General features: G+C 41.4%; 1 protein-coding gene across 1 annotated transcript; it reads right to left on the bottom strand.

Annotated features, from left to right (window-relative positions):
• Positions 1 to 3,546: 3,546 nt before the first annotated feature.
• LOC121680966 lies at positions 3,547 to 8,513 on the bottom strand. The gene is made up of 4 exons (XM_042060554.1): positions 8,218 to 8,513; positions 7,566 to 7,596; positions 6,034 to 6,117; positions 3,547 to 5,324 (listed from the first exon to the last, which is right to left on the bottom strand). Exons 1-4 carry the CDS (start codon positions 8,314 to 8,316, stop codon positions 4,885 to 4,887), a joined length of 654 nt encoding a protein of 217 aa, XP_041916488.1. The 5' UTR covers positions 8,317 to 8,513; the 3' UTR covers positions 3,547 to 4,884.
• Positions 8,514 to 11,313: the final 2,800 nt, after the last annotated feature.

Raw genomic sequence — 11,313 nt, 5'->3', positions numbered from 1 at the left:
TCTTCACATGTTCCAGACATACAAAGAGATCGAAATTACGTTTCTCACTATCCCACGGTGAAGACAAGACATATTTTACCAATTTAAGTCCACAGACAAACATAACATTCAAGTAAGTAAATAAGTAAATAAGAGGGCACATATAATAATGAAAAAAATAAGAGCAGCAAAATTTGGTTGAAATTGTGCATAGACAGTCAATAAAATACTAGTGCAAAGTCAGGCCAATAAAAGGCCTGGGTAGTTCTGTTTGACCTAAGTAAGAAAGAAAGTGGCATAGTGGTGCAAGTTATGTAAGAGCAGCAGAAGTGTTGTGTTTTCAGGACAACAACAACAAGTTGTAAAGTGTACAAGTGTGCAAGTGTGCAAGTGGAGTAGTGCAGGCGGCCATTGTGGGTCCAATGTCCAGGATGTTATGTAGCTGAGGGTGGAGGGGGGAGAGGAGGGAGAGAGTTCAGCATCCTTACAGCTTGGTGTATGAAGCTGTTGGTGAGTCTGGTAGTGCGGGAGCGCAGGCTTCTGTACCTCTTCCCAGAGGGCAGTAGATCAAACAGATTGTGAGCGGGGTGACTTGCATCACTCACAATTTTGGTCGCCTTGCGGGTGAGGTGGGTGGTGTAAATGTCCTTCAGGGAGGGGAGTGAAGCACCAATAATCCTTCCAGCTGTGTTCACTATGCGCTGCAGGGCTTTCCTGTTGTATTCAGTGCAGCTTCCGCCCCACACAGCGATACAGCTGGAGAGGATGCTCTCAATGGTGCCTCGGTAGAATGTGGTCATGATGGCTGGTGGAGCACTTGCTTGCCTGAGTTTCCGCAGGAAGTACAGGCGGCGCTGAGCTCTCTTCGCCAGTGATGCAGTGTTGGTGGTCCAGGAGAGGTCTTCACTGATGTGCACCCCCAGGAATTTGGTGTTGCTCGCTCTCTCCACCACAGCACCGTCGATGGTCAGTGGCAGGTGTTGGGTGTGACCTCTCCGGAAGTCAACAACAATCTCTTTGGTCTTGCTGACGTTCAGCAGGAGGTTGTTGTCCCTGCACCACGTGGTCAGATGGTCGACCTCCAACCTGTATTGAGTCTCGTCGCCCTTGGTGATGAGACCCACCAGAGTTGTGTCGTCAGCAAAAATATGTGATTGTTGCTGTAGGTTGCAGTGCAGTCATGCGTCAGCAGGGTGAAGAGCAGCGGACTGAGCACGCAGCCTTGGGGGGCCCCTGTGCTCAGTGTGATGCTGCTTGAGGTATTGTTGCCAACACGTACTACTTGGGGCCTCTGACAGAGGAAGTCCAGTAGCCAGTTGCAGAGGTAGGTACTGAGTCCCAGTTTGTCAAGTTTGCAGATGAGTTGTTGTGGTATTATGGTGTTGAATGCAGAACTGAAGTCTATAAACAGCAATCTCACATATGAGTCTCTTTTTTCCAGGTGGGTGAGGGCTGGGTGGAGGGCAGAGCAGATTGCATCCTCTGTAGACCGCTTGGCTCGGTATGCAAACTGGAAGGGGTCCAGGGTGGGGGGGAGAATGGATTTGATATGTGACATGACAAGCCGCTCAAAGCACTTCATGATGATGGGTGTCAGTGCCACAGGGCGGTAGTCATTGAAGCAGGATGGAGCAGTTTTCTTCGGCACAGGTATGATGGTGGCAGCTTTGAAACATGATGGGACGATGGCTTGCTTCAGGGAAGTGTTAAAGATGTCTGTGAAGACATCCTTAAGCTCCCCTGCGCAGTCCTTCAGCGCACGACCTGGGATGTTGTTGTCTGGACCTGTTGCCTTACGGGTGTTGATAGCAGCAAGTGTCCTCTTCACGCTGTCGACAGAGAGGCACAGGGGCTGCTCATGTAGAGGGGGATGGGTCTTCTGTGGGCAGGTGCTGTTTTGTGCTTCAAAGCGAGCAAAGAAGCGGTTCAGGTTGTTGAGCAGAGGGATGTTGCTCTCACAGCTCTGTGGCGCGGGCTTGTAGTCCGTGAGGGCCTGAATGCCCTGCCATAGGCTTTGTGCGTTCCTGGCTGAGTTGAGTTGACAGCAGATCACCCAGCAGTTTTCCGCCTGGCACCATGCGTCCATCGTCCAGAGAGCAAGAACAACTTGTGAGCTTCAATGATGGGGACATCATTCATCAGGGAAACGAGCGCACACTAGCAGGTACTATGGGCCAGGTATCCCCACAGACTATTTACTCAGACATTACCAACATCACACCAACATCTTATGTGTTTGCAGTTCTTGAGGACACTGCTGTAAAAGTGTTTCTAGATACAGGGTCTGAGATCAGCCTGTCAAGGGTACTTTTTTGGACGCCAATGACAACTGGTAGCGTAGACATAAGCATGAGTGACGCATATTTATGTGTAGAGACAGTCGCCCTACTTGGCCGATGAGGCACTGAGCCAGGCAGTCGACGGCCGTCGGATGGATGGCCGTTCTAGACTTTTCCCGAACGCACAGATTGCCAGTTCTCCCCTGCAATATACACAAAAACAGAGAAAAGGTGAAAATTTCAACAATACACACTTATCTTACATTACTTTACAAAACTATCACAAAATTGGGTCTTAAAAAAGAAATAATCTGGAAATAATAAAAGTCTGGAATTAGGCCTACCGGTGATTGGGAAAACAAGCATCCTGTCCTCGTCACACCGGGAATGTTGGGAAATTAACATTCTAAAGAATATCTGGGTTCATAGAATTCAACATAGAATTTTAGAACCTTCAATTGTTGCGGAACTTAGAATGTTCAAAAACCTACACCTTTAAGGGTTAAATTCAGATTTTTATTTACATCAATAGGAATCTGATGGCTTGGGAGTGTGGGACTAACCTTGTTAAAAATCTAACATATTTAGCAGTTACTAGTGATTGAAGACTTTCTGTTGATCAAATCATTAAATAAAATTCCAAATATATTTTTTCTAATCTCCTGCACAAATCCAAATGTTCCACTAGATGGGACTGTTTCTGTGATTACAACCATGCTGGCCTGTTCAGAGTTTGTGAAAGTTATTCCCCGCAGCTGTACTGCTGCTCTTGAAGCTGATGAACTACCAGCATGATGTCTTAAAAACAGAACATCCTATATGATGTCCTTACAACATGATATAGAAACGTTTCTTGTTTGAAATATGGATTTTGTTTACTCACTCTCTCATGACATCATTACATTAGTTCAATAGCCAAGACATTTCCTATGCAGAGGCATATATGCAGGGGCGTAGCACGAGATCCTGGGCCCTATGCATAGGCATTCCTGATGGGCCCCTATAATAAATATAATACAATATATTCCAGACTTTTCAAGGGCCCTTCCTCCCTCCCCTTGGGGCCCTAGTAATCAGTACTGGTTTTACCCCCATTCCAACGCCCCTGCATGTGAAACACCAAGACATGTGGCTGGACAGAGGTCTACAAATATAGCCTTATCAACAGTCTATACACCAAGACAATATGGGGCAAAAATTAAGCCATTATGGATTCTCTCAGATGATCCCATCTGAATACTGTAGCCACACAATAAACAATTACTCTGTATATTTGTATTTGTATAACTGTGTTATACAAATTATATATTGTTGATGTCATGCTTAATAAGGGCATAAATACATAAATACACTGAATCAGTATTGCAACAGATTAATACAGTTAGTAAACGTATTACAGCTTTTTTAATTTAGATATAAATAGATAATTACAAATATATTCTCCTGGAACAGTAGTTCCTCATAAATGAAATACATTCAACAAAAAACGCCGTCCACAAAAAACTACAAAAGTACATATAATTTAAGAACACTTTGTCTAAGTCAAGGCAATTGAAGTGTGTGATATGTGGGCGAGTAACTGAAACATGAATCATCTTTGTTTTATCACAAGAGTTGTTCTCACACACGTCCTCTAAAGCTGCCGTTACATGTGTTTCTTTAGAATGTAAGATCAAAGACCAAATGTGCGCTCACTCTTTTTCCACATTTACTTACAAAATTAAGGTGTAAGTGAAAGCTTTGTAACACACCTATTTCCTTGGATGAGAACAAAGTACCCAAATGCACACATTTGTCTTTGTGCAATCATGGCAAAACTTCATCCCTAGAAAGTTAGATAATGTGCAGTTTAACTGCTCAACGGGATTCACAAAAAAAAAAAAAAAACAGCTTTAGGTGTGTAACCTTTCCATAAATGACTTTCATCCACTTATGTGGAAATGGCCCACAATAGGATAGCATACATATGGTCAGTAGCTTTCAGAGCAAATGCAATGTGTACCAGTTACTGGTTTACATGATTTTAGGGACATATTGTACAATGCTTTCTTTATGAGCTTGTGTGAGCTCAGAATAGACCCAAGAACAGTGATAAAAGGCCAAATAAAATGTCCAGATAAATAACAAAAAAACAACTTACAATAAGTTCATATACATATACATCTGTACATATATTTGGTTTAAAGATTCCCTCAATATAGCTTGTTTAGATCTGATGAATTACAACACAGAAATCAATGGAAACAAAATGATAAAGTGTGATAATTTAATGTTATAACTATAAATTTGTGTTAAAATCTAAGTGCCATTCAAATAATAATGAGAGCTGATCATAGCTATACTGACTATGTACATTGACAATTCAGGGCACTTGAAGTTCCATGATACCTGATAAACCAAGGACCAGTACTGTGGAATGTGCAATAATAAAGGGCATGACTGATGTTCATATTTTCTACAAGTATTCTGTGCATAGTAAACTGTCCTGTCACAGCGGTCACATGGACACCAACAAGGCAAGCAGAGAGGTCTCCAATAGGGAGAACGCAGGTGAATATGTCCTCCCATGACAAGTTCAGATAGTGAGTTGGAAGCTGGTGAACCCTTACCCTGAGGCTGGTTAGGGTCAAATGTGTACGGATTTTCCATTTGTGGCATCCTGCAGGTTGGCGTACCTGATGACTGTGAGGAAGGTGGAGATGGGTGTGTTGTAGATGAAGCTGTTCCGGTGCCTGGCCTGCACACGTATGTACTGCTTTCCCCTCAGCTCCACCAGCACCAGAAAACTCAGCCGCAGCATCTGCTCATGCTTGACCTCTCTCTCGTCCCAGACTACGGCGAACTGGTGGCCTGTGTCATCGTTCGTGTCCAGCTGGAGCCGTAGACTAGAGCCTTCTCCAGTGTAGTTCCCTCCCATGAATACGGCCTGTGCAAACACTATGTAGTATCCACCATCATTCACAATGATATCTTTCCCGTTTGCATCCAGGGACATACCCCTGGGATTGCTCTCCTGGTCCCACTTTACTGGACCGAGCTGTGCTGTGTAGCTGTCGTCCTTGGACACTGGGTGAAAGCAGTGAGGATGGATCACTTGCAATGCCATTTCTCATCATCATTTTTTATACATTAAACATTCACTTTAAACAATATCACTCTCAGTGAAAAGATTATTTAGTGCTTTGTCTGTTTTACGTCATTTCATTCATACAAGGCAAGGGGTGAAAGATCAGAGGGGGCTGAGATAAGTTAAAACATACAATGGCCTCTGCACTAGCTTACTTGAAGTTGGCAAATCAGTTTCCTGTTCGTTGACATGGCTGTCAACAAACACCTGAAGATGAGTGCTTCAGTTGTACCAAAATGTAAGAAAAAAAATGTACGTAAGTCTTAATGTCTGTGGGCGGCTCTAAGGAGCACTGCTCTGCCACTCTGCTCAGGTTCAAGACGTTCTAAAAGCGATTTTAGCTTCCAGCTTTTTCCTAAAAACGCCATCCTACGTGCATTGGCTGCACAAAATAATGGAAGGATTTTCGGTGAGCACACGTTTTGGTACAACTGAAGGCTTCCTCTTCAGGTTCTTGTTGACAGCGATGTCAACGAACATAAAACTGGTTTCCGACTTCAAGTAGGCTAGCGCACAGAGCCCATAGGTCACAAAGAAAGCCATTTCTTTATACCCTTTTGTGACCTATTTATTATGAAATGGTACAAGTAGAACAAATGATCTTACAGCAGATACATTATACAAGTGGGGAGGTGCTAGGCATGTTACCTTTAAGGAAGCAGTGTGCTTTTGAGGATATGTTTCCAAGAACACTGGGCATGCTCTCTGGGCTCAACTTTAATACATACATATCTAAAAGAAAAACCGGAATAAATTACATTGAGTAATCCATGGACTGAGCATTGAGTGTCCAAGCTCCATGGACACATACTCATACTTGTGCATACTACAGAATACTGCTAGTTCCCTGTTTGGAATCTGAAATCTGGTAGACTATCAAATCACAATTGTATTGTCACCATAATTATAGTGCTCTGGGTGTTTCTTGTTCAGTATTATACCAGAATAAATAAAATAGCTATCTATCTATCTATCTATCTGCAGTACCCTCCAGAATTATTGGCACCTCTGCTAAAGTTGACTAAAGAGAGAAATATAAAATCATTTTTTTCACCATACCTAGTGATTGCCATGGTTTTATTTCAGTTAGCCTATTAGCTGGTTTGATTTGCATTGAGCTCAATGAGCATAACAATAAAACCATGCCAATCTCTAGGTATGGTGAAGGGTATGTGATGATGTGGGGCTATTTTAACTTCAAAGGCCAAGAGAACAGGATGCATAGTGTCCTAGATCCATGAAATATGCCTGCCTCTATGGGAATTTAACCAAAGATTGTTAAGGCGAGCAAGATATTTCATCAGGAGCCACTTCCGGGAACCCGGATCGCACGAGGAGGGGGGTCAAAATCCCCCTTTATGCAGAGCAGAGGCAGCGACTGCTCCATTGAAGTCTATGGGCATAGCTCAGAATTTCACCACATATGCTAAAGTCTTGGTTCTATAGAGTTAGGAATGTGAATTTCGGGCACATTTTCATGATCCTCAAACCCTTCTGAACATTTCAGGTACATTTTTAGCATTTTTGAGCAATCCAGTCTGGAGAAAATCAACCTTATATCAGGTGTGCGCCGGTTATTTCTGCCGCTGCTGTTGGCCGGTTGCAACTTACGCTCGTCAATACGTCATCGACACGCCTCTTTATGCAGACAGGATTCGATCCCCATTTCGCGCCCATAGACATGAACTACGACGAAGTATCTTGCTCCGCCTTAACAATCTTTGATTTAACATAGGGGTGTCAATACTTATGAGGAAGGACATTTATTTATTTATGATACATTATTCATTCAGAAAGAAAATGTGTGTCCTTAAAGGTTGGATATTACCTCTTTTTTTCTACTTGAGGCATTAAGATCCATTTCTAAAAGATGGCTTTATATTCCTCCTTTTAGGCAACTTTAGCAGAGGTTCAAATAATTCTGGAGGGTACTCTATCTATCTATATCTATCTATCTATCTATATCCATCTATCTATAAGGTGGTCAAGTAGATGATTAACGGATGAGAAAAGGAATAATGTAGAGTAAATAATTTGCTTGTGACAACACAACTGGTTAGGCTGAATCTGAATGGACCTGAAGCATCTTAATGTGATGTAATGGAAGGAAAGAAGAAAGACTATAGGGTAATGTCAGATGAGTTGATGAGATGCTGCCTAGTTTACATGAGGATACATACATTCCTTGGTTGGATGAATGGATGACTGCGCCTGTAGATACATAAGAGAACAAAATGATAGGGTTGAGAGTTGTGCACATGATTGCCATTGGGCCTGTGTAGTCTAAATTAATATTTGTTTTTTTCTAAAGCAAGTTAAATAGATGAACAAATGAACACTCTTCTGTAACAGAAGCATTGAAAGCACTGGAATTTGGCTCATACTTTAACCACAGACGTTTGAGGGGGAAATGCCTTAAATTGCTTTGCCTCCGAAAATGAATGTTTAAACGACAGATGTGAATTTACTCATTAATTCCGTATTATAAACGATAATTTCACCAATAGGTAGCCTACCTACCGGTGTTAATATGGGTCTAAACCATGTCAGATTACATAATCACCTATACTTTTTCTGACAAAAAAAGGCATTGATCTGTGATCAGGTTTGGCCTACATTTAGGGTTATTTTCAGTGTTGTAGGCTATTTAACGTTTCAAATTACTTTGAACACTTGCACTTCTAGTCCACTGTTTACAAGAATGACTTCCGGGAGACATTGCAAATACTATCCTACATCTGAACAGCAAGTAACACAGGATGAAATTAGTGATTCGTTACTACAAGAAATAAAATCGACAAGAAAATACAAAAGTGGTAGGAATGCTCTTACCTTTGACACCAAAAACCAAGCAATGCACACAACATTGCAAGCTATGAGTACCAAAGCCACTGCGATTAAGCAGATTTTTGACGTAGAAGAAACTGACATAACTGTCACAACTCCACAAGATGTTCAAGAAACCACAGATGCACACTGGAAACGGTCAAACTATCAGCTGCGTCTAAAAGCGACACACGTATCCCACGCATGCTGTAGTCGGAGCGCGCATCAATTTCCTTTCTCCCTTTTCACTTTTGTGGGTTGTGAGAATGTTGATTAGTTCGAGGAGACTGACGTAAGACAGAAAACTTCACTCTCAGCATTTCCTGCGTTGCGCGCCACCTGTTTAGATGCTTTCGGCAACTTGTGGCTGTGCACAACAAGAACATGTGACTGACAAACTCCAGTCATTATATTACGTGCGTACTTGTAAGAGTGTTCCCTTGAAAAATTTCAAAAAGCTAATCATGAGGAGAAAATTATTGCCGTTTTGAAGAAATGGACGAGCCACATGGAAACTACAAAAAAGTGGACTAAAATGAGGAACCAATAGTTTCTGTCTTGTTGCTCAAGTCAAGTTAAAACAAGTCAAGACAATTTACTTTATTTATGTAACACATTTAAAAACTTCATCCAAGTGATCCAAAGCGCTTCACATATGAGGCAAACTAATAATAACATTCTAAGTACAGGTATGTTTAAATAGGAGTGACATAAATAGATATGTAAAGGGACTTAAAAATGGATACGGATGAGATATTATTTTATTCATTGTCTATCTTAGTAATATGAAGACCAAGAATAACCATACCACATTTCACATTTTTGGTTAAGCAGTTCTTTAGATATTGACATGTGTCAATTGGCATGTGTAGTCCCCCCTTTTGACTTATTTGTGTCATATTTAATACATAGCTTCTAGCCATAATGAATGAGCCTGTGATGTTTCATGATGACCGGCCCTTTACAGTGGCATACATTCACTGCTGAAATTTGTATGGCTGTTGGCAGCCATTTTTAAGAGTGGGTAAATTGCTAAATTGGCACTTAAAGGCCAGGTAAGTTTACCAAATTTACATTTGAAAGTTTTATGTGAAATGGTTCTTGAGATATTGTCATATTGTACCGCCCTATAGATGGAATTTCACAAAATTTGGTGAGTGTCTATAAAATATTGTGGTTATTAACCAACTTTGGTTTAGATTAGCCCTTCATATTAGCCTAGAAATCTAGATGCACCCTAGCTAGGGCTAGTCTAGCAACTCTCCGTTGGCTTGTGAGCTCGAAAAATTAAACTTCTATCAGGCCAATCAAATCGTGTATAGAAGTCGTTAGGCGGGATTAACATTATGATTGATGGCAGAGTTGCAACGGTTTGGCTTGAATTCCCTGCTACTTAAAAAATATGATGGATGTTGCTGTTGGCAAACAGTGTGACACGAGTTAAGCTTTTATTAAGTTGGCAAAAGTTTGAACTAGCCAACTAGCTCCACTGGTGGGAAACGCATGGGACTCATAGTGCTGTCCTATTGTGTGCAGAGGGAATTTGAAAGACAACCGATTATCCCGCCCCTCGGACTGAGCACAGCGAACGGTGAGTGCCCAGACCCTACATTTTAATGTGGGTCTGGCTCGTCAGGATACCTTCATATTATTATAGGCAATACTTGTAATTGGCACAGTGATCATCAATAGAATCATTATGGACCACAACCTGATAATTGATTGATGTGTAGGTCTAACTTTCAAAAGGAGCAAATTTGATCGGCTTAATCTGTAAATGATGTGTGCCAAATTCTGAGATGTTTGGATAATAGATTAGTTTCACTTTCAACGTTTTTTTTTTTTTAAAATGGCGGGAGAATTTGGCGGGAGAATTAAATGGTGGGAGAATTTGACTGACCGATTGAAATGGGTGTGGCTGGGTGTGTTTGATTCAGGATCTTAAAATCTTTTAAAAAATTCTATATGGACCCTGAGATATGACCCAAAATATAAATGTGCTTATTGTAGTGCCCCCTAGACTTGTGGAGAGGTCATTACAATTTGAGGTCATTGACAGTATTTGAACTTGCCTGCCAAGTTTGGTGTCTGTGTAGCTTTTGCTGCCCAACCACTTTTAGTTGCAGAATAAAGAAAGAACTATAATCCTTAGAAAACCAATAGGGTTCCAGCAACTTTGCTGCTCGGATCAAGCAACACTAAGATGGCAGTGGGTAGGACGAGTATAGGACATCATTGTGTACCTTCACAAAGGATTCTGTGCTGTGCAGAGCTCTAAAACAGACTGCATATTATAGGGCATTGGCTATTAACTATGGCAAAAATGAGAGGGTAGATCATGGCAAATAAATCTTTAAAAAATGTGAAGCAATAACACCTGAGTGACCAGTTGGTGGACTTCATACGTGAAACTATCTCAGAGAGCTGGGAGGATGACACTTATGTGAACTGATGTGGAATCTGAATCTGGAAGTAATATGTTGGCTCTTATGGTGTCAGTCTTGTCACCATAAAAGCCAATCTCCCCACAGAGGTTGCAACAGAAGCAGTAGGATTTCATATAGAATTCATGGTTTTGAAGAATACCCACAGCAAGACTTATTAAGGCAATATATACTATAGCCTATTTCTTAGAACAGCAATTTGAACAAGTAATTTGAATATATAATTCACTGGGAATGAGGGAGAAGAATTTTGAAATATGATCAATATGCAAAAGCCTTGGAATAACAGTCCCCGTTCCTTGGACCATTGTCAAGACATATGACTATGACAAACAATCAGTTAAAAGCTTTGTGAAAGACTCACAAGATATTTCCCCAAAGAGCTAAAAATGTCACTCCAGACAGCCCTTTTTGGTGAGCAAGAGCAGCACAACTGAAAGCTCGCTCAGTGGGCGTGAGTAGGCCTTTGCAGACGAGCATTTGCCCCCTTCCACTCATGCAGACTTTCAGCCAGTGCTAACATATGTTACATTTTTTCCTAAGGGCAAGTGTAGCCACAGGTTGTTTACTTCCTGTCGTTTTGCTATGTAAATGACTCACTTGCTCTGTAGATTGACTGAGATTACACTGTACGTTTTCCAGAAATGGGGTCATTACT

This window comes from Alosa sapidissima, chromosome 13 (assembly GCF_018492685.1).
Source record: "Alosa sapidissima isolate fAloSap1 chromosome 13, fAloSap1.pri, whole genome shotgun sequence".
Taxonomy (NCBI): domain Eukaryota; kingdom Metazoa; phylum Chordata; class Actinopteri; order Clupeiformes; family Clupeidae; genus Alosa; species Alosa sapidissima.
This window is presented reverse-complemented; position numbering and strand designations above follow the sequence as displayed.

What these genes read in the sequence shown, in the direction of transcription:
- LOC121680966 (XM_042060554.1), bottom strand. Translation starts at nt 8,316, where the DNA reads ATGTCAGTTTCTTCTACGTCAAAAATCTGCTTAATCGCAGTGGCTTTG. An exon ending in CATTCATCCAACCAAGGAAT is followed by an intron (nt 6,118 to 7,565) that starts GTATGTATCCTC and finishes TTTTTCTTTTAG; the next exon opens with ATATGTATGTATTAAAGTTG. An exon ending in AGCACACTGCTTCCTTAAAG is followed by an intron (nt 5,325 to 6,033) that starts GTAACATGCCTA and finishes GCTTTCACCCAG; the next exon opens with TGTCCAAGGACGACAGCTAC.